This window comes from Pholis gunnellus (assembly GCF_910591455.1).
Source record: "Pholis gunnellus genome assembly, chromosome: 13".
In the NCBI taxonomy this organism is placed as follows: Eukaryota; Metazoa; Chordata; class Actinopteri; order Perciformes; family Pholidae; genus Pholis; species Pholis gunnellus.
This window is the reverse complement of record NC_136540.1, coordinates 23,743,825-23,769,930: the sequence shown is the minus strand read 5'-3', so window position 1 is coordinate 23,769,930 and position 26,106 is coordinate 23,743,825. Positions and strand designations below refer to the sequence as shown.

At 44.8% G+C, this 26,106-nt stretch overlaps 2 protein-coding genes across 2 annotated transcripts; both read right to left on the bottom strand.

Moving 5' to 3' along the window:
* Positions 1-527: 527 nt before the first annotated feature.
* ripk4 (receptor-interacting serine-threonine kinase 4) lies at positions 528-9,762 on the bottom strand. Its single transcript, XM_079172354.1, has 8 exons — positions 9,496-9,762; positions 7,121-7,412; positions 6,335-6,483; positions 5,955-6,004; positions 3,555-3,713; positions 3,254-3,366; positions 2,390-2,630; positions 528-2,275 (listed from the first exon to the last, which is right to left on the bottom strand). Exons 1-8 carry the CDS (start codon positions 9,675-9,677, stop codon positions 1,032-1,034), a joined length of 2,430 nt encoding a protein of 809 aa, XP_079028480.1. The 5' UTR covers positions 9,678-9,762; the 3' UTR covers positions 528-1,031.
* Positions 9,763-13,107: 3,345 nt separating this feature from the next.
* Positions 13,108-25,183, bottom strand: prdm15 (PR domain containing 15; the record flags this gene model as incomplete). Its single annotated transcript, XM_079172245.1, has 24 exons — positions 13,108-14,423; positions 14,934-15,155; positions 15,434-15,514; positions 15,593-15,768; positions 16,331-16,414; positions 16,547-16,678; positions 17,438-17,557; positions 18,420-18,499; positions 18,780-18,943; positions 19,215-19,370; positions 20,323-20,454; positions 20,575-20,669; positions 20,842-21,009; positions 21,099-21,186; positions 21,272-21,366; positions 21,505-21,696; positions 22,651-22,902; positions 23,110-23,175; positions 23,265-23,370; positions 23,499-23,651; positions 23,749-23,902; positions 24,308-24,401; positions 24,484-24,523; positions 25,085-25,183. The coding sequence occupies 24 exons, from the start codon at positions 25,181-25,183 to the stop codon at positions 13,893-13,895; spliced, it is 3,480 nt and encodes a 1,159-aa protein (XP_079028371.1). The 3' UTR covers positions 13,108-13,892.
* Positions 25,184-26,106: the final 923 nt, after the last annotated feature.

The following is a 26,106-nucleotide window of genomic DNA, read 5'->3' as shown; positions in this document are numbered from 1 at the left end:
GTTCTCGTTCGTTTACGAAGATCAATTTGGATTAAATTCAAACCAGAATTAAGAATCTGTATCCTTTCATTCATTTTGAGAACGAAACAAAGTACTAATAGTGCAGTGAATAAGCTTCCGTCCATGTTTTTGCACACATGTATGAATATTTAGGGCATTTAATACAGGGTTCATACAGCTTTTATCATCACATCTAGATTGTTACTCTAAATGCAGTTGCAAGAAATAAAGTTCACAGAATTTCTTTATACCCAAAACAACAATGAATATTGACACTTTGTGTATTTTACCAGCTGTTCATATTAACTTTGATGAAATGTTTTTATCATGATTATTTATATGCTTGCTAATTTCCAGAGTAAGGGATCAACAGAGGACATATCTAGCTATGAATGATGAGTGAACACAAGAAAATAACTTTCATTCTTTTGTTTTGCTCATAACCATGATTATAATGTTATCGGCTGACACGGCCTAATACATTAGCGGACACATTTTTTAGGTTATTAATGTAAAAAAAAGCGACGAGCACAAACAAAATTAAAGGTTTAAAATGTTTTAATGGATGATGCACTGATATGTAACAGGGTTAGAACACTGAAGGTCAACGTTGTTTTTTTAAATCAATGGCTCTGATGATCTACAGCATTCCTCCCTTAAATATGACTGACAGGCATACCAGCTGCAGTGCGCTATAGTGAAACGTCCCCATAAGGTCACAGGTTACCCGATCATCATTTTGATGCTGGTGCTTGTTGAGTAAAAAAAAGAATTGTGCTTGTTAAGTAAAAAAGTAAACAAAAATTTGAACACAACAGAGTATTTATACTTCCTATTCACAGTGTACATATTTACATTAAAGCTTTTCTGACTGTTAGGAAATACCTACAGTGCTGAAAGGGCTTTTAAGTCCAAAAAAACTCTTAAGTTTGATATGACCCCCCCCCGAGCCCAACACTGAGGCACCAGTGGAGTGTACAAAAAGACTGTGAGGGCAGTTCTGTACCGGCTTGGCAGTGTCTTTGCGCTCGTTAGCAGGGTGCTGAGGCGCATTGTGTGCTGGTGGATTGTGGGCAGTCTTTGCGCTCCGTCAGCTTGAGAATGACCACTTTCCTCTGGAGCGGCCGGGCCTCCGGCGGCGTGGGCTGTTCGGCCGCCGGTTGCGCCGACCTCTTGGTGACCAAGTCCTGGCAGTCCTGCGGCAGCAGCATAGTGATGATGTTCGAGTATCCGCCCTGCAGTGCCAGGTGTAGTGGGCTGAGCCCCTGCTCGTCCAACAGAGCGCCGCCACCTGGACAGTGAAGGAGCAGCTCTCTCAGGACTTCACAGTGACCGTTCTCCGCTGCCAGATGGCAGGGGCTGCGTAGGGCCTGGTCTGACCTGTAGGGGTCCGCGCCTTCTTCTATCAACATCTTGACTGTGGCCAGGTGGCCTCGCTGGGAGGCCAGGTGGAGAGGGGAGAGTCCGTAGGCGTTCTGGCAGTGAATCTCTGCCTGGTGTTTGATCAAGAGGCGAGAGGTGCTGGTGTGACCCGTCTCTGCCGCCACGTGTAGGGGTGTGTTAAGCCCAGCAGACGTCATGTGAACATCCGCCCCTAGCTCGATCAGGATCCTAGCCACTCGGTACTGCCCCCTCTGGGAAGCCAGATGCAGCGGCGTGCGGCCGTCTGTCGTCTGCCCGTCGACGTCGGCGCCGGCCTGCTTCACCAGCAGCTTGACGATGCCCAGGTGGCCCTGCCAGGCGGCTAAGTGGAGCGCCGTCCAGTCGTCCTTACCCTTGATGTGAACATCGGCACCGCGGCTCAGCAGCACCCGGATTACGTTCTCCTGGCCGTGCTGGCACGCGACGTGAGCGGGCGTGCGTCCCTGGCCATCGGTCTCGTTGATGCCGCCCCCCCGGTCCAGCAGCAGGCGCGTGATGGCCTCGTCCCCGTTCTGGGCCGCCCAGTGCAAAGCCGTGTACTGGTCCTCGTCCTTGGCATTGACGTTGGTGCAGCGCCGCCCGAGCAGAAGTTCTGCCAGGGGCTTCAGGTGCTTCTCTGTGGCCAGGTGCAGGGGGGTGGAGCCACGGTCGTTTGCAAAGTTGGGGTTGGCATTGTTCAGAAGGAGGAACTTGACAGCCTCCTCGTTAGCCAAGGCGATGGCGTGGTGGAGCAGACTGCCTCCTCCGTCAAGGAGAAGGTCGACATCCTGAGGCTGGAGGATCTTCATCAGCTTGGCAGTGTCTTTGGTCCTGATGGCCTCGCACAGCTTCCGCCTCTGGACCTCGGCAGAATCTGGACGATAAAGAGGAAAAGTATGGGTTTGAGGCAAAAAAACTCCTGATCGTATACTATTGTTAGTTTTCCATGAATAATAGTTGGTCTTGTAGGTCTTTAATCAGATCTTACCACATGTGTTTTCTTTCTCAAAAGACAGCGTGATAGAGTCTTGGGAGGAGAAGGCTGAATCAGCAGAGGAGATGCCAGACAGCCTCTTGCAAGTGTTCTCTTTGCTGTGGCAGCTATCCTCCTTCACTCGATCAAAGCTCCTCGAGATCCCAGAATCCACCTGGCTCAACAGCTCTGACAGGCTGTAGTCTTTTTCCGGCAACATGGCTGACTTTGGACGCACCAGCTTGTTCTCTTTAACCTGTAGAGAAAAAAGACAGATAAGCACATTTGGACCAGCTGGTCTTTGACAGCCTAACTCATTACATTTACATTTGGATATGTAGCTGCCGCTCTTTTACGACGGCTATTGAATGTTGACATTGTGATTATTTGCTGAACTTAAGTCTGACCCATTCAAAGTCACTTGAACACATGCGGAATTCCAAAACAGCTTATCTTGTGTCCCATCAGACAGTTACAGCTGTTTGTGCCCAGTCACGTACACAACAGCGAACACCACAGAAATGACAAAGCAGTGCACACGCTCAACAATCCCATCAGTCAACATTCCTCGTTAGTGATGCAATTTTTGTTCTGGCTCAAACATTTCCATAACATATGATTTGAAGAGTCATAATCATGTCTGGAGCAATGTAGTGATAAGCCTCCTGGTGTCTGGGTGTATAGTTTCACATTAATGGAAAACAGTCAGTTTAAAAGCTCTGGAGAAGAGTCAAGCAAAGCCACAAAATATAAAGTGGAGTGGAGGTTCACATGATCCACCATGTTCAAAAATCTACCAAACAAAGTTGACAAAAAGACACACTAGGTCCTTCAGAGAAGACGACATCATTGGGAGCAGTTCACATGGAGCTGTCGTACCTGGTCACTAGTGAGTGCGTTAGGCGACGTGGGCTCCGGCTCTGGCGTCGATAAGGTCGACTTGGGCTCCTCTTGAGGTTTAGAGCAGAGCTCCTCGGCTTCAGATGTGATTTCTGTAATTACAACAGCTCTAGGTCACGTTTCAGTAGAAGCAGGGATGGATTAGGGAACACAGACAGGGGATGAAAGCTAAAAGTAGGAGGATTTTTTGGAGATTTAACAGTGTTTAGTTAAAGAAACAGGATTACCTGTGTTTCATAGTGACTAGTTAGTATGATAGAAGAAAAGTGGCACAATTTACCCTGGAAGCTGGGTCTGGCATCAGGGTTTGTGGTCCAGCAGCGCTGCATGAGGCTCAGGAACCCTGCACAGGCTGAGGGCCAACAGCGGGGCACAGCAGCCAGGTCTGGACGCACCCCCTTCACCACCCTGACCATGATCTGAAGGATATTATTCTCACCTAGGGGAAAAACAATCAGATGCTTCAGTTTCATCACCAATACATATATATTTACATATATACAATACATATATTTTATACTAAAACACAATATGTAGATGTTTTGTATGTTTTGAATACAACCAAAAGACGTGACATTCTGCAGTACATGACACGTTAATCTAAAGTGCTGGTGGGAGCCAGTGTCTATATAGATATGCACAGCTTTATCGCCATCTTCCCGTGGGCTCAGATAAGACCGTGTGTGCTGTTCCCATGGAAGCAAAAGGGAAAAGCTCTCAAGAGTTCCCGGTCATGGCCTCCTTCTATCTGACGGTGGGATTAACCAAGCCAATGGTTCAGAACAAACAGGTATAGAGGCTGTAATCACAAGTGCTTCGCCTCCTATTATGGCCATAATACCAGTCACAGGTGGGGGAGGAAGGAGGGATGGGATGGTAACCGGCCATATCTCACTTTTTAATTATGTCTGGGTAAACATAGGTGGTGCCAGTGCCAACTTGGAAACCCTCATCCACACACTGCTCTTATAAAAGCAGCCAAATTCCTTGGAATGAACTGCTACCTGATACGCCTGGGAGAAAATACACTCTACTTGTTAGCCAAGCACCTCCTGCCTGCACTGGAATGCACTAAGTAAACACATACAGCACCTGTACAGACAAACAAACACACACCTTGAAAGGTCGACGCTATGTCTTCATTAGAAATTATTAAAGACTATTCCTGCCAGGAAAATATAAAAAATAGATGAAAAGTTAGCAGGGATACGTCAGATTTATGAGATAACAAGTCAAATGTTTGACTTACTAAGTATGAAGTATAAGACACCGTCTCTCAACTATGACTTGAGTGAGATGGGGGTTATGGTTGAGAATATTTGTTTTCATATCAATATTTGTATAATGATAGAGCAAATGTAGAATACACATCTTACTTGTTTATAGTTCTGTTATCTGTTATCTGTTCGTTGTTTACAGTCATGTTATCGGTTCGTTTGTGCACTTTATTTTATATTTTATTTTATATTTCACTTTATTTTATATTTTATTTTATATTTCACTTTATTTTATATTTCATCCTTATTCTGTTTCACTTTATTTTATATCTTACTTTATTTTATATCCCAATATTAATATTATTTTGTTTCTACTTGCACTGATTGTTGTTGTTGTTGTTGATTGTTAAATGTTAAGCACCTTCCCGTCATGTCAAATTCCTTGTATGTTCAACATACCATGGCAATAAACGGTTCTGATTCTGATTCTGATTCTGATACATCAGACATTAAGCAGATAAATGGATGTTTTATATCAGAAAGACGGTCCAGGCTGAAACATCTTAACAACTATTGAACGGATTGCCATGATATTATGCTCAGACATTCATGTTCACCAGAAGATGAATCCTACTGACTTTGGTGGTCATCTGACTTGATGTGATCAAGCTCTCGCATCACCATGAGGTTAATAATTTATCTATACCTGCAAAACGAATGGCATTCCCATCATCCTCATTTGTAGGCTACTTTGCGTTTTGTGCAAATTAGCGAATGTTAACATGCTAACCCGCTAAACTTACATTGCGACCATGGTAAACATTATACCGGCCAAGTATCACCGTGTTAGCATTGTCATTGTGAGCATGCTAGTTTACTGGTGTGAGTGTTTAACTTAAATAGGACATATCATGAGAAAATCATTTTTCAGTGCTTGTGCACAAAAAAAGCTTTTTTGGCACAGAGGCTTAAAGAGACACTAAAGGCACTTAAACGGAGAGTTTCAGACCATGGCGGAATACAGTTATATTCAGACAGATGGTACGAGAAAAATGATGTATTTTCTGAACATTAAAGTATGTAGACATGTTCTAGTACAAATTCAAAATGTGAACCTGAAAATGAGCATGACATGTCCCCTTTAAAGCACCACTGTAGTACAGCTCCACAGCAGCTAGCATGGCTGTAGACGCTTTGTCTTGTTCATTAAATGTTCATTAAAATCATGTATTTGTAAAAACACAAAACAACAACATATGATAATATTAGCAAATCATTAAGAGTCATAAAATGATATTTATAGTCCAGACTTATCATAATTATCAAGTATCATAATTTTTTATTTTACCAGTGTTTTATATTTCTAGAATTCAAAACTCTTTTGATTCTCTTGGCAGGAATGACTCAAACACAGTTTCCCATCAGCCATTGGTTTCATGTATTAATAGTAGTGCAAGTCTCACCTTGGTAAGGTTTCTTCTGAGTGAGAATTCCCCAAATCACGATGGAGAAACTGGAACAGAGGCAAAATAAAATCGAGAGATGTTAGTACACAGAAAAAAATCAAACGTATTGCTGCAGAGAAATTGGCACGTTTTTCTATTTCAAGCTGAGCTTGCTTATTAATGAAATCGTCCACAATAAACCAGATCTTTTAAATAATTAAATTGTAGTGTGGTTATAAATGTGTTTACCCCTTTTAACTGAAACATTGTTGACTTTATTAAAGAAATCTATCTTTATATGTTAAACATGATGTAACTCGTTTGCTACCAAATCAATCTCCCACAAAAAACCTACATTCACACAAAAGTGTTGCATGCAAAGAGCTGAGAAATCCAACCTGTATACGTCATGCTTGGTGTCCGACGCTCTGTCCTTCTCAATGATGCTCTCGGGTGGCAGATAGGCAATGGTGCCGCAGAAGCCGTCTCTGCTGATGTCATCAGCCCGTGACAGGCCGTTCCACCGGGCCAGGCCAAAATCAGATATCTGAGAGAGGGAGAGATCAGATAAGACCCTCAAACAGAGCTTTTTCTCATGGAGCACCGTGACATTGATGACTAACTTCTCCCCCTGAGTGCGACAGGCTGCTAAGCTCCCATTATGTGCACTCAGTGGCACGATGAGGGCAACACAGCCGTGTCCTAGCCTGCAGGAGAGGAGAGGCCCTTCGCGTTTGTGCTGAGGAGCGCACGCCCACGCTCTTTCATGCACACACGTTCACAGGGGAGGGAGCTTTAATAGGAGCTGAATTAATCCTGTCGGGACAGGCCCGGGTGAGGTGTTTACATCTACGTATTAAACTCCAGAAAAGACGGTTCCCACCCATCGCTCTCAGCACACAGGGCTGTTTGGAGGGCTGAGAGAGACACCTGTCAGCCCAGAGCGTGTGGGGCTGACATCTTTAAATGGATAGAAAGGAATAGCAAACCACCTCGCGGCTGAAATTCCCTCAAGAACCCCATAACTCAATGAAAATCATTACACTTCATAGGAGGTCATAATTCTTTGCTGTATTGTTGCTCCCATAGAAAAAGAATCAGATTGCAGCAGTTCTGACATGGTGTTTTTTGTTGTTGGCCCTTCGAAGGGCACTAATGACGCCACTTTGTGACAAACTCTCTACCTTGACGTGATAGTGAGCGTCCAGCAGGATGTTGGCCGGCTTCAGGTCCAGGTGGAGCAGCGGCGGGCTCATGCAGTGCAGGAAGTTCATTCCCACCGCGGTCTCGTGGATGATGCGGAAGCGCAGCTCCCAGGGCAGCGGCTCGGTGGCCAGCAGGGTCTCCAGGGAGCCGGTCTCCATGTACTCCATGACGAGGCCCTGGGGGTCGTCGCAGATCCCGTACACAGGCAGGATGTATCGGAACTTGGCGGCCTCCATCTTCTTGGCCTCCTCCAGCAGCTCAGAGCGCTCCCTGTGATTTAGAAGATAATGAAAATGTGTGCCACATTTTATTGTGCGACTCAGTGAATCAGGCTCTTGTGCCGGTGACTAAGCAATTCCAAGAAGTGCAAACAAACTGCAGCTGAAATGAGATGAAACATTGTTTTTAAGCTTGTTTGGAACCAAACCTTCCACACCCATTGGCACACGGGTAGTGATCAAATCTACCTTCTTATAAAACATGAACCTAATGATTCTGCGGTCACCCTAGGCTCGTTGAGCAGGAACATTTTGCATAACTTATGTCCTAACCCAAATTCCAGCGCATTATATGTAACCATCACTGAGCTCACAGCTAAGCAAAATGTCCACCAGTGTTTACCTCAGCGGTGACCTCTGCAGACGTCTAGAACTCATTCACCCCAGTTCAGACCGAGTATGTGGATTGAGCTCTTGACTGTCCGGAGGCCCTTCCCAGCCTGGAATGCACCAGGAGGCTTAAACAGAGCTCTGTTCTCTGTTGCTCAACCTTTGCACAGCTCTCTCTTTATCAGTCCACCGGCCCCGCTGACATGCCTCAAACACAACGTGTGCAGGTCATCCATGACCTCAGCGCACATATCTCCATTTTCCCTTGAAAATGCAAACACTTAATGAGGACAGATGAGAGAAAGATAAATCACTAATGGTTGCATTGTCAGGAATGTGCTTCACAGGCAGAATTAAGGGAGCCGGGCTGGGGAATTCTGTTGTTGTTCTGCCATTAATGAAATGAAATTAGAAGCACAGAAGAGGCTCCTAAGAGTCTATTATGTGCAAAGTGTATCAGGTTACAAAAAGGCTGTAATTGTCCTTCAGTGCAAATGAAGGAGGCACAAAATCTGCCAGGCAGAAATAATCACACAAAACACGGGAGAATGGGCAAGCACTTGTTTGCTAAATCCGTCATCTAATCCCAAGTGCTCCTCAGCAGCTCCTCAAAAACAAAACAATGTCCCCGCTTTAACTGAGAGGCCCGGTAAGACCGGTTCTACGGCTTCTTTCATTGTCTGTGCCACACAGCGGCCGACAACAAGCAGACAAAGGTGGCTTTGAGCCCCTGTTGCTGGATGCTGCGCGCGGGTCAATGGAGGCTGCAGTCAAATGACTGTTTAGGTACTTTGCAGATAATAGAGATGATAACATCTTGGTTTGGGTTCAGCGGACGCTTTAAGTGGCACTACAGGTTCTGAGAGGATTGAAGCACGGAGAGTTATTGTGAGGGGATATTTGTCATTTGTCTGAAGACCACAGCTGAACCCAGCGTGTCTACGCACAGCCCAGAAGAATGGAAACTCTCACATAAACACTATATATATATATATATATATATATATATATGAAACACACAGTTTTCAATTCTGATAAATGAAACATGAGATCCATGCAGAGCAGAAATACGATGGTTTTGCTAAATGTTTAAGAATTCAAGATGCAATCTAATCAAGCTGAACCTGAGGGGACAAAAGACCACTTTGCTTCCCTTAATGAAATGCACATTTATTTAAATCAGCCCCTCCCTGGGGCCCATAGATAAGAACGTCACTGTTGATTGGGGAAATCGTCGGTGAACCTTTCATGTTGGAGCATGGTTTGGATAAGTAAACAGCTGTGGTTCTCCGAGGGGATGAATGAACATGAACATGTCAGTGGTCCCTGCAACACAACTAAACAGTGGCTAGATATCCAAAAACATAGCCTTCTGTTTGCTGCTGTGGCCCCTTTAATAGCTGCACTGTGTGCCCAGACTAGCACTAGGTGAGTCACACATTGCCTGGTATTCACCTCTTAAGGACTTCAGGCAACGAATGACTTTTCACCAACATACTTGTAGTCTAAGCTTCTGTCTGTCTGCTATTTGGTCATAAACTGGTCATCAAGTGACAAACTAACAGACAAGAGCTGGGTATAGACAGACTTTCACATTTTCTGATCTGGTACTCAGAGGGACCACATAAGTAAAAAAAGAAGTCCCTTCTTCAGGAGCATTGTTTTATACTACTCCATATCAATTTACATAAACACAAATTCATCATTTTAAAGATGACCCATGTGGCTCAACAGCTGGAACTTACTTGTCATCCATATGAAGGCAGGGAGGGCACTTGATAGCCAGCCATGTTTTCCACTGTACATGCCGAACTTTGTATACTTGTCCAAATCCACCTGAGCCTATTTTCTCCCAGCTGCCAAACTCAGGGGAGTTAAAGGTCCTCAACAGCCCCATATTCCCATGGGGAGAACCATGTACGTCCATATCCACGTTGAGAAACCCAGCAGCAGAGTGAACTCCTCTTTTATATCCGTCACCAAGGCACAATCTGGGCTTGTGAACAGACACACTGAACTGCCTGCTTGTGAGCTCTTCCTTGTTTTTCCCCTTGTCAAGCTCAGCGAGGCCCCTCCCTCTGTTCAGGTGAAGTAAGAGGGGCCGGGCCTGGTGCTGTGACACCACTTCCTGGTTGTGAAACACAGTGGAAAATATGGAATGCTTTAGGAAACAAGACAAGCCACCGGGCACCACGCTGCCACAGTGTCCAGTCCTCCAGATGCCCTACAGTCCGGAGCGCTCTCATGTTTCTGACAATCTTCACACTGAGCCAGAGTCCATGAACCTATAGGAATGTGTCATTTCATAGAACACACCTTTGTCTCACTGTAGTGCATTATGCAACTCAAAGCCCTGAGAGGTAAGAGGAGGGAATTCGTAGTAACAATAGGCAGTAACAATTATGTGATATTGACCAGATGTGTGGACTCATCTTCTCAGCAGAGGAGGATTGTCACGTTCTATTTAACAGCCGGGGATTGTTATGGCATGAAATTCCTTTCCCGTGTCAGAAGGAGAGCAGCCGTGCTGCTGCGTCCTCTGGTGGGAGACTGTAAATGATTCATTTTGTTACTTATCATAAAACAAGTATGTAGTGGAGCTAAAACCAGTCTTATCTCAGGCTACGCTGTTTTATAAGCCGACATAAATGCAAGGAAGCAAGTTCATAGAAGACATCAAACACGCAATTCATAGAGCCCCTGAATGTGAGACATCAAATGTCAGATTTAGGCCCTAAAACCTGTAAGAAACTGTAACTCATACCTTCTATAGATCACTACTCGTAGAGGTTCTGGCTCAAAAAACAAGCTCATTAGAAGTGTTAGGGACTGTACAAAATGATTGCGTCCAAACGTATGCATCATTAAGACAACGACCTGACCCAGTTTTAATTATATTTTTGGACCCTCCCCTCAAAAAAGTAAACAATATATTTCTGCAAGCATAACAAAATGGCGAATATTCCAGCCACAGAATGAGTGAAACCACCCGTCCCAGGATTCCACCTCATAGAATATGGCTTGGACGAGATGACGCTAAAGCCTGAGATGAGGTCAGAGGTCGGACTACCCATCAAATCATTTCATTTCATTTATCCGTGTGGCTCAGGACCACGATCACATGGTCTGGAGCACAAGCCGAACATGCAATAATGACAAACCGCTGGCGCACTGCACGGATAAAATACAACAATATGTTACTGTTACATTCTTGAAAAAGGCAGCGTGTTGACAAATAACGTTTGGCTTTTTACACTACATCTCACAAGGATTGATCTGTAATGGGAAAAATATCCTATTTCGCTCTTCCAAAAGAATTCGGACTACCTTCGGACCCTTATCTTCCCCGCCAATAATTTTCATACACTCCCTTAAAGATCTCTTCTCTGTGTTATGTTATGATCCTTTTATATTTTGCATCAGTTTCAAGGCCTTGACTATGTTTAACCTGCATGTTAAACCTATACTGACTGAGAACTGCATTCACTATGTCTTCCTGTAAATCGTGTTTTTCGGGTCACCTGATGCTCCGGGGCATCAGCTCCTCTTGCCCCCCCGAGTGTAATCCAGGATAAAATCACAATCTAATGCGTCTCCACAGACACAATTATTCATTCTGTATCGTTAGTTGTCAGCAAATGACAAGCACCACCTCTCTATTTACCTCTGCTTCACCAGAATAACACATGACCTCATCGTGTCGCCCTGCTCCACCCTGCTCTCCAGGTTTGAAGAAGGAAACTGGAAGGACGAGGCGTGATGGCTGAGTGTAAATATGTCATCAGCGAGGCTGTTGAGACAATAAGCACCTCTCATTGGTCCACGAGGAGCCAGGCTTCATTTTCAGGCTGCTGGCTCTTGTCTCTCCCCCCCCCACCCCCAGAGGCTGCTGCATTAACATGAACAGCAGTTAAAAGTTGTTTAGCATGGTGGTGAATTAACAGAGGGCCCACCCCTCATGTAAAGTGCTCTCTTGGGCGGCATCACACCTCTTGATCATTAGCATGAAAGAGCAGCTTTGATCGGTGTGATAATTAAATCAGCTCTCTTTTTATCTGCTTCACTGCTCTGATTGAGAACAAGAGAATAAATCAGGATCATCCACTTCTCCTCCACTGGGATGAAAAAAAAGAGGTTCTTTTGTTTTGAGCAAGTGGCTGAAGGAATCATAAATCATCTCACAAACTAGCTTTCAGATCCGTCACGAGAGGTAAAAAAAGACCGACCAACAAACCACAACCAGTATCTTGTGTTTTTAGAATGTCAGACAGTAAATCTCAGCTTGTGGCAGCACACAGCTCAGATATGTGCTGCCGTATTATTTATAGTTCACACCGCTTTCCACTGTACTTCCCATCATTCAGTTGGTTTCCTTGGGGCTTATTTGAAGCATGAGTGTGGACATAAAAATCTGATGGTTGTTCATTCAGCGTAAATCTTGCTAATCTTATTTTGAAAAGTTTTTCTCTGCCGTTTGAGAGCATTTGCTGGTCTTGGTCATTCATTTAACTGATTATGAATATGTAAAACTATTATCGCCATTATATTTCACCCTCCTGTGTGCAGGATGTTGCCTGACTACCGCCATCTACTGGAGGGTTCATATGAAAGCATTTAGCTCTGTGATTAGACATCTCTATTTATGAAAACATAAAGATAAAGATAATTTGACATTTTTCTTCTGTGGAGGTCAGTGTCGGGTTACATCATCTCTGCCTCGGAGAGAATGAAGGCCTCGACTCAACGGTGCTGTGTTCAAACACAAGGTTTAGGATTATGTGAAACATTCTGTCCCAGATAATACATCTTATTGCTGCTGGTGCACAGTTTTGTGCTTGTATAAAATATTATCACTATTATCTTACACCATCGCTTTGTTCCTAATGCTTTCATTTGTCTGTATTTAATCTCTCGATGATACTGTATATCATTACATAAATTTGTTCACAGAACCTAAATGAAGGTAGTGAAGAATTTAAAAACATTTAATGGTTTTCTTTGTTTGGCTCTGAATTTAACATTTGAAAAAATAAGGTTATGGTTTTAGATGAGGATACAGAGTTGTGTAAAAACAAAATACTTATTTGCTAGTAAAGTTTAAATAAAGAGCATGTTTTAAATGTATTCATACATTTCAGTTGCTGCAGTAAAGACGAACAAGATCATGAAGGATAATTACCGTTTGGCCTCAGATTGAAGAGCAAAGAACTTCAGTTCGGGGAAAAGCTATTCATGTTTTCACAAATTAAATATTTTCTTCAACAAAAGAAATATTTAAAGAACACGAATGAATCATTTTTAAATAAAGAAACCTTTTTGGAAATTCAACTGATTGTTTATGTTGAATGAAGACCTTTTCAAACAAACCCTCTGCAGAATTTGACTGAACGTGAGCGATGACTCGACTAAACACACACACTTTGATCATGTGTGTCACACTCACGTCGGGCTGTTTGCAGGGAAGCCATCAGCTGCTGACAAACCGGCTCGCTGGTCTGAGATCAGAGCAGATCCAGGACAGACGGTCACGCAGCTATAAACAGACCGAGACGAGGTTTGCTCAGGGTTCAGTCGCCTTGCGGCTGAAAGTTGTCACCGATAAACACACAAACTAAATTCATACGAAGACGAATCAAAAGAACAGCCATTTCAAAGAGGTATTTTGTTTAAAATAAACAGTACAAAAACTCTTCCAGGACTCCCAACGCATCAGTAAATACAGTTTACAGCATTCAAAAGTGACATTTCAAGAGCGACGCCAACCGAGATGCATCACCGCACAACCTGGTAGAAGTGTTTTCACTGCACTCAATGTGTCCTTCAGGTTGGTACGTTTGAGCAGCAGATTTAACTTGAAAACATGCATGTTTTTAAAAGGCTGATAAGGCATTTGAATATTCAACATGCTGCTTTGGTTTGAAATGTAAATATTCCAGAAGAGGGTCAGTGATTTCGGCTAAATGTACCATTTCTCTTCTTTTTTTTTTAAATATGATGTTATTTACAGCAACTGTGTTTTGTCAGTATACAAAAAAATCACTTCCATGGGGCTGGAGAGGCATCAGGGTGACATTGATAAAATCTATTCTACTATATTACAATGTCTGTGAGTGTGAGGTGACCAGCACCTCCAGTCTCTGCCCTAGTAGCCGAACATCTGCTGCGCGGAGCCGCTCTGCTGCTGCGGTGTGGGGGGCTGGCTCTGGACGGGCCTGCCTGGCTCCGGGCCCTGGCTCCGGGCCTCCTGACCCTGTGCTCCCTCCACCACGGGGGTGACCTGGCCGCCTTCGACTGCTGGTACGGGCCTCCAGGCCAGAGTCGGGGCCTCCAGCTGGTGGCCCATGGGGTTGACCAGAGTGGTGACGTTGATAAAGTGGGCGACCGACTGGGGTGCCGTGCCCCCGCCGGGGCCCACCGTCTCTGGGACGAGGTCGGCTGGCCGGTTGTGGAGCATAGCGGAGCCGCTGACGGCGTCGAAGGTGACGGTGAGGATGGAGTTGTCCAGGGTGAGGGGCCGGTCGCAGGCCGTCAGGTGGCCCACGGCTACGGGCTGCAGGCTGGTGAACTGGGCGGGGGCGTGGCTGGCGATGGGCGTCACGGTGATGTTGGTCAGACCCACCGAGCTGTTGGGTGAAGAGGCTGATGGAGCGCTGGGGTCGGACAGGACCACCACCTGAAACAGCAGCAGGTCAGATATACATGTATGGTTATGTTTGTTTGATTTAAGAAGGGACAACAAACACTAACAGTTAAATGTGCCAGATTTAGTAATAAAGGCTAGTTTATATTTCATATGATGGACATTTGTCTTAACTTTGAATTTGATGTATATATTTTATTAACATTTGTTAAATATAATAATGTCATAACATCACATTACTTTAACTCAATTATGACTTAATATAGGATGTAACCCCTTTCTTCATTAAACAAAAAAAAAACTTGAATTATTACAGATATTACAGCATTAATTATAATTATTTTACACAAGTATGTTATTTAGTTATAATTATTTCCCTTGTGTTTAGTCAGTTTTACTATATTTATTAATTGTATGTGGTTTATAAATTATTTTTATACTGCTGCCCACTTCTTGTGGTCTTTGTAAATAAAAAATAAAATAAAAAAAGAGATTGAACAGTAAGAGTAAGACAAGAACTTTTGTGAAGATCTTTCCGTCTACCTGTTGGATACTCTGCACGGCAGAGCTGGTCTCGGTCTCGTCGCCGACGATGACGGTGTGGAACTCCGCCATGGGCTCGTGCCTCGGCTCAGCGAAGTCAACATATTCGTCGGACTCGGAGAGCTCCGGCTCAGCTGGAACTCTCTGCTTCTTCTTGGGGTGTCGGTAAGGTCGGCCGAGCCTCTCCTGGGGCATGCCGTCTTTTTCCAGCGTCAGAGTGGGCTGAGGAGGGAGGTGAGACATTTCATTCGGTTTGTCGACGTGTCACACAGGATGCATGTAACACCAGCACGTTTGTGCCCGATTCATAGCTCATAATGTGAAGAAACCGCAAGTCTTCATATTATATAGTTCTTTATTTAGCGACACCACAAGGAAGTTAAGAGTATAAGGAACATGATGTACAGTCTGCCAGAGATCAGCATCATTTCAGCATCCGATTCATTGATATGAAATGTAAATCATGCAAACACTGCATTGTGGGAGATCTGCAATCTAACCTGCACAATGCTGATAGACGAATCGTTGATTGTCGACGCTTCCTGAAGATCATCAAACTCATCCATTCTCACAGACACCACCTGGAGGGGGCAAAGGACAACAATGACAAAAAAGGACCAGCGACCGGCCCCCGGGGCCCCTTTACCGACGGGACTCACCTCCGGGTGTTTGCGTCGCAGGTGGCGGTTCATGGAGGCGCGGGTGGACACCTTGGTCCCACAGAGGTGACACGACTGGGCCTCCACCTTCTCGTGGGTGAGGTGGACGTGCTTCTGCAGCATGTACTCGGTCAGGTACTTCTTGTCACACGTGGCACACGTCCACGTCTTACCCACTGCAGACAGACAAAAGAGAGAGAGCGAGAGCGAGAGAGAGAGAGAGAGAGAGAGAGAGAGAGAGAGAGAGAGAGAGAGAGACAAAAACCGGGTCAGTCCAGCATGGCAATAATGCACCGATGTTAACACGTCGCAGGACACTGGTGGGAGTATTGTTACAGTTTTTAAACTTAAAATGCCTTTCTTTCCAAAAACTGAAAAAAAAATTGTCACAAATATAACTGAATATTTAAATGAATAATACGGTTATTTAAACAGAAATATAAATCTTAATACTTTTCCCTTATAGTTTGAGATTCTGGAAAATACGCTCGCTTTTGAGTTAGATGACGATATCAATACCACTCATGTCTGTGCGGTAACTATGAAGATACACAGACATGGTTAGCTTAGCATAAGGCATTAAAACAGAAGCAAACAGGTAGCCTAGCCAAAGTTTGTCTGACCAGAAACCACTCAATTTGTTTTTAATTGTAAATGAAAGTCTTGTAATAGTAGGAGACTGAGAAGTCGGGAATCTGGCTCTTTTTTTATCACCATGGTCTGACATGAGACACTTGCCTGTGTGGATGAGCTTGTGCGTCTCGAGCGTCGTCCTCTCGCTGAACGTCTTTCCACACAGCTCGCACATGAAGTCCTTTATACCTGCAAGCAAAGTGTCAGACAAACATTAACACCAAGTTCTGTTCTGTGAAGTTTGCACTGTCAACATCACGCAAAAACAAACGAGCGATCACGCGCCTCCGTCTGTTTAGTGGTCTTAAAACGTTGTCTCACCTGTGTGTCTCTTGTAGTGTTTCAGCATGTTGACCTTTTGGGCGAACTTGCGGTTGCACTCTTTACACTCGTACTCCTTGATGCCCTTGTGAAGCTTCATGTGGTGCCTCAGAGCGTGCTTGGTCTTCATGCCTGCACAGGAAAACATCTGCTCGATATTGTGGTGATCCAAACATCAACTATTTAAATGATCTGTAGCGGATGGCCTAAAGTGCATAGCTCATGTATTTAGGCGTGTGTTCGTTAGCCAAACGGCACATAATCTGGGTGCAAAGTAAGGCGCAAAGTGGTTGTATTTAGTATTAAATCTGTGTCGTCTCCCATTCCTGTTAAAAGCCAGATGCACCCGACACATTGCTTTTTAAATGGCAGATTTGACAAATTGGAGAAGCGAGCGTTTTTTTCTGCAGTGAAAATGTTTTAAAATGTGGATTAGAGCAGAATATTTCATTAGATAAAAACATGTGAATTTTGGTAAAGGGTTACATACATCTTTTTTTCAACTGAGGTTGAATTATGAATACTAATGATACGAGTGTAGCCTGATCTACCAGCAGAAATACCAGGTCTAAATGATCTTTAATTTCAATGTCAGCGTTATGAGTGAAGCTTCTAACTATTGGGTACAGCCCTACAATATATTGATGCGTTTCACGTTCTGTAATAAGCAGCGAAGGCACATCTTACTATCCGGATAATGTGTTCTTTAAATAGCAGGAGAATACTGCCCAGGCTTTTGTTGCTCAATGGCTTTCTGCTGCCTCAAGATAGCAATGCGGCAGCAACACGCCCGACCCTCCTACTGAGACCAACATGCCCGTTAGAGCACCCACGTGCTGACGGTGCGGTTTACAGTGACAGTGAGTGTGTTGCAGCATGCGAGGGCCTGACCTTTCCCGCACTCTGCACACAGGAAGTCCCGGATGTCGTCGTGAACCCTGAGGTGCTCCTTCAGCATGTCCTTCCTGGCGAATGATTTGCCACACTTATCACAGCCGTGGCTCTTCACCCCTGGAAGACCAAACAGACTCACGTGTTAGCAGGCACTCAGTCAGCACGTGAAATGTATCGTTATCTTGTGTCTCTGTGAGTAACTTATGTTTCTATTACATGTTGTTATGCCAAACATGTCAAAACAGCTCAACCTTTTCTTTTTCTAATCTTGCCACGTATGAGACGTACATAATCTTGAGACGCGTGACATTCCCGTCTAAAACAATGTACCCATTAATGAGCTTTAACGATAAAAGAAAAAGGTGCACTTTATTACTTCAGATCGTCATTATTCCGAAGTAGAGGTTTTCTTTTAAAAAGCTAATTTGCCATAATGTAAACAGAATACAGTCAAAGTGTAGCTCCCGGCTCACTCACTAACCCCATAGCAGCAGTATACTTCCTGCTTACAGCCATTCCCCAGAGCATTATGGGAAGTGAAACATGTTTATCACACAGAGAAGGAAGAAAAAGAACAATAGGAAGTCAAATGAGCAAATATTGGTTGTTTTTCTTCTTCGATACATTATTTAGACGTTACAAAGGCTCATAATGTCTCCTCAACGTGGCTCTTATCCCTCGAACGCGCTCCTCGATCTAATCGTAGATAGATATTTGCAGTGTGTAGACAGTGTAATGGCAAAAACTCAACAAAGATTTCTTGGAGCCTTCGGAGGTAATGCAGCAGTTCATTTTAGAGTCTCGCTCTCGCTGCAAGCAAGTCTTTGTTTTATAGCGTAGCTTTACAACAATTTAACCAAAGCATGTGTCCTTGTCCAGACGTCTACCTCAGGAGGAAACTTCCAACATGAAATGGTTTCGAGATCACACACATAACGGGACAAACGTATGTATAAAGAGATCTCAGGCCGTCGCTCACCAGTGTGGATGATCTTGTGCCTTTCCAGGTTACCGATGCTATTGAAGATTCGGCCACAAATTTCACACGGATGGATGTACCTTCAGGGACACCAGAGCAGATTAGAAATGATTACAACGGCTTTGGATCTCACGGTCATTTGTTATACGTTACATTTACACTTTGAGATGGCCTTTCCTGTTCCAAATACTTTTAGCTGCAGTGTTTCATTGAGCTCTTATACATGCTGACCTGCCCCTCGTCAGTAATGACGACACTTTGAGGACGAATGATTAGCAATTAACTCAGCTTTGATTGGACCAGGCTAAAGCAAAAACACAAAGACCACAGCGAGAGCTGGAAGACGTCTTATGTGCTTACTTCTGCACCGCGGGGTCAGGCAGCTGCTCCCTGTGGATGACCAGGTGAGCGTTGTACGTGGCCTTCAGCGCGAAGCGTCGGTTACAGATCCCGCAGCCGTAGCCTCTCTCCTTGTGCTGCTCCAGGATGTGCCTCAGGTACTCTTTGCCCTTAGCAAACGACAACTAGAGACGCAGGAGGATGGAGGTTTGTGAATTAGTGTGAAGGAAGAACAATGAGGGGTACACACAGTCAGTTTATATCACTCTATCCGATCTAAGCTCCATGCTCGGCCTTGAGCGTGTTCAGTGAACGCTGCTCAAGATAACCGGGGGAAAGTCGAAACGTTTGGTATTCTAAAATGTGCTTCAACTCGCGGAAATCTTATTACAAGTGAATAAGATAAAGAACTTAAAGTGTGCAGGCGATCTCCACGCCCGCCAGGACAAAGCTTACTTGGCATTTCTTGCAGTTGTACTTGTGGTGCTCGGGATCGTCTTCCTCCTCCTCCTCGTCGTCTTCGTCGTCGTCCGTTTCGTCGCTGTCGCCCGCTGAGATGCCGATCTTCTTGATGAAGCCCTCTCTCTCCTGCTCGTCCATTAAGGCTATATCCTGGAGCAAACAGAGCTCTTTGAAATGATTCAGCTCAGCGACAGTTATCATCCAGAGGGGGAGTCAACACCGAATTCAATGAAACGTTTGTACCTATCCGAGGAATGCATTGTAACCAGCAAAGTCTACTTATGTTCATCTGTTACATTGCATTTTCATTGGCTGCCTGAGTGTCACGGCAGTTGATGTGTGACTCAGCAGAGCTCCTGGACAACAAAATGGACGACAGTCTTAAATTCCGTGCATGTGCAGGATCAGGCTCGTCACATGGTTGTGCATACGAGGATGTTGCGGAGGCACTTTCTTAAAAAAAACAGGTTTGAAATTCAATGATGAATGTATGATTACATACCTGCACAAATAAGTTAGTTATAGTCGACTGTTTCATAACCAGTTAAGAGTTCCTCTTAGTAACTTTAAGTAAAAGTAGCAATACCACATGGTAAAAATAAGTACAAATAGTAAAAGTACTCATTATGCAGAATGGCCCATTTCAGAATCATGTGTATTATATTACTGGATTGATTATTGATTGATGTGCTCATCACTTTAATGTAGTAGCTGCTGACGGTGGAGTTCATTTAAATTATTTGACACACTTTAAAAAGATACCGTGGGATCAATAATGGTTTGTCTTAATCTGTAAGTAATCTATGCAACATTGCTCAAACTACGGGTATTAAAAAATAAATAAATAAATAAAAAGGCACAATATTTCCCTCTGAATTATAGTGGAGTACAATTACCTCTAAATAGTACAATACTTGAGTAAATGTACTTAGTTACTCTCCACCACCGGAACAAATACACACACACTGTAGGTGCGGATGACTTACGGTCATATTTTGAATTTATTTGGAGAAACAAATATAAGCGTTTTTTCTTGCGATGCCCACGCCTGTGACTCATCGCTCGCTGGTTAAACGTGGACGACAGAGAAGCGTCGACTCACCTTGAAGTGAACGTGGATGTGATCTCGGAGGACGTCCACGCGGAAGAACTTGCGAGCGCAGATCTCACAGGTGTACTTCTTATCACCGTGAGTCAACAGATGCTTGTTCATGTTGCTCCTGCAGGAGAACACCTGGGCACACAAACACATATGCACGTCACAGAGCGAAGTACTTGCTGAACACCCTCCTCTCCTCGCGTGCAGCTATTTGACCTGCTGCCATGAATCATGGCTGCCGTGTGGAGCGCTCACCTTGCCACAGATGGGACAGGGTGACGGCTCCTTCCTGTACCTGGTCCCTTCTTCTCCATTGGCCTCCAGCTCCTCTCTCTTCATGTGCTTTGGTCCTGTCAAGATGCACGTTTATTTATTTTTGGGGTTTAGAAGCAGATTTTTGATCCAGTCCCATGTTTCTGAAGCAAACTTCATCTAGATTGTTAATGACGCACCTGAACACAAAGTCAATTTTCCACACAGAGACAAAATGAAGTCGATGCTCTCTGCCCTCGTGAAACTCACCGACGCCGTGCCTCCTGTGGTGCTCCTGCATCACGTCTTTGCGGTAGAACATCTTGTTGCAGATTTCGCAGGAGTAGAGCTTCTCGCCGTGCTTCTTCTTGTGCTTGGAGAGGTTACTGTTGGTGGAGAAGAAGCGCGAGCAGATGTCGCACTGGAACGTCTTGTCGTCTGGAGAAAGAGAGAGAGAGACGATGATAAGATCGGATGGAGGGGACCCCGGCAGGAATGTGATCGGGAAACATCTTTCACTCTCCTACCTGTCCGACAGTTGTGGAACTTTAAGGCATTTTCCAGGCGGAAGGATTTCTCGCACGTGTTGCATTTATATTTGTAGTCCTGGTCAATCTGTTACAAGCACATACATAGAAGACTCATTGACTAGCAGGGTAACCAAAAGCTCCTGAGCCACCAGCTCTGCAGTCTAACTCACCATATTCTTGCTGTGCTTGTAAGAGATGTGCTGCTTCAGACTCTCCTTGCGGCTGAACAACTTGTCGCATTCATCGCATTTGAACAGCTTATCACCTGGGGACAATGCACATGAAAGGGCCGCTTAATGCATCCGCTCATTCCCAATGTTAGCTGTATTCGAATTTTGCGATGAATTCAACGCTGCTCTGAAGAGCCAAAGATCAGCTCCTCGGCTCACTGATCTCCGCGTACCGTGAGACCGGATGTGCCTGTTGAGGTTGCTGCTGTTCTGGAAGACCTTGTTGCAGAGCGAGCAGCGGTAGACCCTCTTGTGCTCTCTGGGTTTGTGTCTCTTCGGGACGGCCCCGCCATCCGGAGAGCCCAGCAGACTGCTGCTCTCTGCTGCTGCTGCTGGCTTGGAGCTCGCCACCGAAGGCTTCACATCTGCACACATCAGGAACCCAGTGTCAAAGGGCAAAATATAATAATACACTTTTGTTTTGAGATAATACTTTACAGTTGAACCTGTATTCTTTATAATTACATTAAATATAAGACAGTCCATTTCACGAACGTGGGGTCATTAGTGGGTCATTATTATTATTATTATTATTGTTATTTCGCAATAATGACCGGCACGCTAAATATTGATTTGAAAATGATTTCATGGGTTCCGCTAAAACTAATCGTCTGATTGCTGTGTACGGAGATAAGAACCGTGTCCATGGCGACGGTCAGTTATTCATAGTAGCTGAACGCTAACATGCTCTCTACCCTCATGATGACAATGCTAACATGTTTAGCAGGTATAACATTTACCATGTTCACCTTGTAGTTTAGCATGTTAGCATGCTAACACTCGCTAATTAGCACTAAACACAACTTAAAGCTGAGGTTGACTGGCATCTCATTACATCAACAAGGCCCGGGACGCTTATCCCCTCCCATAGACCCCCCACGCTACACAAACGGCTTCCCATCTGTCTGCATATTCTCTTATACTTCGTACTGTGAACCTTTGTACAGTCAGGGGACAATTTCTTTATTTGTGCACAAAACTTCTTTATTGAGATTTTTATTGTATTTTTTAAGTATTTTTCTTCTATTCTATATTTATGTTTCTTGAACACATTTTTATAGAATTTTAGGATTCTTGCAACAACTTATTTTTAATTTCCCCGTACTATGTAACAAGTACAGCAAAGCAAATTCTAGCCAGTCATGAACTGACACAAATGCTGATGATTATATATGACGTTCTCGATCCTTAACAACTGTCCTTCTCAACTCATCAAGCAAGTTCTCCACAATTTTGCTCCACAAACACCCATTCCAAACTGTCGTGTGCTTCAGGTTGGGTTTTATCTGCTCAAGCAGAGCTGCTTTTTCCTCTCTCACCTTTGCTTTTGCTTGCCTTAGCTCCGGGCCTGCGTCCCTTGGCTCTCCTCCCTCGGCCCTGCCCTCTCTTGGGGACCGGCTGAGCTGCGGGGGGGGCGCATACCACCTCCTCCTCCTCCTCCTCCTCCTCCTCCTCCTCCTCTTCATCCTCTTCATCGAGGCCGACCAGGCTCTCCTCCTCTCGGGTCAGGAGCGGGTCCACCGGAAGCGCCGCTGCTGTCGCCGCCTCATCCAGGTGACTCAGCATGTTGCCTGTGATCAACAGAGGGAATCAGAGTGTGTGTGACCATGACACGGCGTTTCCCTCAGCATAGAGATGTTTTAAACAGACTTCCACCCCGGTTGCATCACTGTGGAGAGAAACAGCTGACCCCAACATGACCCTAAACTTAGCTTCCCTCTTAATGAAACGGATTTAACCAACTAACTGGAGGTGATGGATGTTTTGAACGATCTTACCTGCGTCGTCTTCTTCAGCCACCGGGGGCATGTGGGCTCCAGGTTTCTCTGAGGTCTCCGGCATGTCTGAGTGAAAGAGAGACAAGCTATAAGACACAACTCACACGATTGCCATGACATGGTACAAACAGCATCAGTGCAGCGATGTCATCTACCTGGTGGAGGTGCCGGTTGAAGTGGAGGCTTAAGCATGGGCTTCTCCATCTTCTTGGCATAGAAAGCTCCGTACCAGACCCTCAGCTCCGTTCCTGGGAACACATCCTTGGGAAAGGAAAAGCGGTAAAGCCAAAACGTTAGAAGACGCCAATCTCCCGTTTGAAATGAATGACTAAATGAATCCCTGAACGCTTGAGACCAACGAAGCTCCGGTCCAGGATGGACGCACGCACCTGGGAGGTGTTGAAGTACACGTCATCGTCCTGCTGGTAAGCAGACAGATTCTGGTGCGTGTGGTCGGCGGCGGGCCGCACCAGCATCATCCAGTTGCAGTCCTCTTCACTGCTGGAGTCGAAACACACCACCATGCCGTTGTTCTGGAAGATCTGCCCACCGAGAGGAGAACAAGAGAGGAAGCATAAATAACAACAACTTCCATGCATTTACAACAGAGCAGAGCATCAAGCGTGTGTGTGGCTGCACCTTAAGAGGGAACGCTCCTTCCTTCTCCAGGTGGGGGACCCTCTTAGCCTCGAAGGGCCCGAAGCGGGTCCTCTTGACAAGCCTGCGCATCACAAACACCCCCTCCTGCCCGTTAGCCCCCTGTCTGATCTCCAGGCTGTTTGGCAAAGACGACCTAAAACAAGGAGCAGCTTATGAATTGTTATGAAAGCACATGAAAAAAAAAAGTAACTTATATTGTTTCCTTCATACTTGACCCAGTGTAATACGATTACATAACCGCATTGTAGTTTCAGGGGCTTGTTAAAATAAAATGTGGGGATTTGCCTGAAGGATGGAACTTCAAGTACCAGAGAGTCGCTATGTGCAACAGCTCTTTACTCACACAAGCTCTGTGATATCAATAACATGACACGTGTAAAGGCTTTGTGTTATCGTTCTCCTCTCCAGGAGGAGGACAGAGGTCAGGGTCAGTCTACTCGTCTTCTTTCTCAGGTTGAATCTCTGAAAATGGACTTAGGTTATATGGATGGGTGGATGGAAATCCAGTGTTTGATTGCAGCCAGTGAAGGTTACTCACCGGGCCCGGCTGAGGACGAAGGAGTCCTGGACGGTCACCAGGGGTCCCAGCTCGGGACACTCGGAGTCATGGTACTGGCCACAGTCCTCACACCCTGCGACACACATCACACCTGTCACAGCAGCCCACAGTCACACTGTGTCAGCAGTACAGTTCAGAGCTGGATTCATACTCACAGATGAACTCATCTGGCGCCTGCTCAGCCATTATGCCAACCTACAAATAGGAGAAAAGACCATCATACTATATCATGGTATTAATAGGAAACCAGTGTCGCACAGAGCGCCGTAAAATGCATTTATATGAGGGAAGTAGTTTCAAGAGTGAGTTAAGAGTGTTCAACTTCCAAGCCTGCACGCACATTTAACCTGGGACACTTGAATGCATCAGACCTCCCGGCCAAACGGCAGCGTGTTGTGACAACATTAGCTGGCTTTTTGGTATAAGCGACACGGTTGGAGCGTGCATGCTAATGTATGCAGTCCGGGCAGGAGACGAGATCCGGGATTTGAGTCGTTCCCAAACGCTTGCCGGGTTTTAACTCCGATCTGAGCGGCTGGTCTTTGGTAAAATGTAACAAAGAACAGTCGGCATGGCGGATGGACCGGAGACGCTAACCGCCAAACCGGAGTCGATGCTCTTCAACGTCAAGCAGTCGGCGGTGGAGGCGGCGCAAGGAAGCCCGGAGCGAACCGGACAACCCGGCTGCACCTTCACCACAGAACTGCGTCGCCATTTTGGGGGAATTCGGTGTACATTTACGGGGAAACACGTTACCTTTTCTGCAAAAGACCCTTCATTTAGCAAATCCTGACTCCGGGTTCCAATCCGCTCCAGAAACGGCGCAGGACCGGAAACGAGCCGCGCCGGGTGCATTGTGGGGAATGTAGGCTCGATACAAAGTGACTCAATCAGGCGTCAAATGAGATACAAGATATGGACACGCACTTTAACTTTTGTCTTAACGACCACAAAGTCTTATATAATACCATAATATTATTTAAAGCAGCATTTTTGTTGTAGCTGGTTGAGGCGGAACATTTAACTACTTTATGAAGTCTTTCTCTGGCTGTATCTCTTTTTGTATGTGTTGCATTTAAAAACAAATATGAACAAATTAGTGTCTGTATCATGAAATAGGAGAGTATAAATAATAATAAAAGTTGATTTTAGAAAAATCTAAATATTCCTACCATACTTGTAGGCTTTTTATGTGAACATATACCTACGAGGACTCAATTCCAGACTACAATGACTTGATAAGAGGGAGATTTGTTTTTACTCAAACATGCATCATGTGCTAGAACAATCTGCAAAAAATTCAAAACGCGCCTATGTAAAGTAACATCAACATGCACAGTTACGGGAGAATCCGCTACAGCCTGGACATTCAAAGTTGGCACCACATTCTCGGTTATTCAATCAATATTTATTGCTGAAAATGAAATAACTCGATATGTATATTAGTTATAATCCCTGCGGGGGAAATGACTGACGTTCTGCAAAAACAGTCAGCTTGTGTGCACAGAGCAGATGCTGATAAAAAAAACCCATCAAGAAGTTAATCACATACAGCCCCACTGCTTACTGATGCACGACAGTAGCCAATGCTTGCAGGCTGAGCATCATTACCCCCCCCCCCCCCTTTGTTCATCAGAGTTTAAATGTGATTCTGTTTGAAAGATAACTGAATTTTCTTCAGCTCAAATCTGGGCTTTTTGTATGTTTTTAAACAGACTGCAGCTCATGGTGGTGGAAGAGCAGGATCACAGCTCTGCCATGTACTTTAAATACCAAGA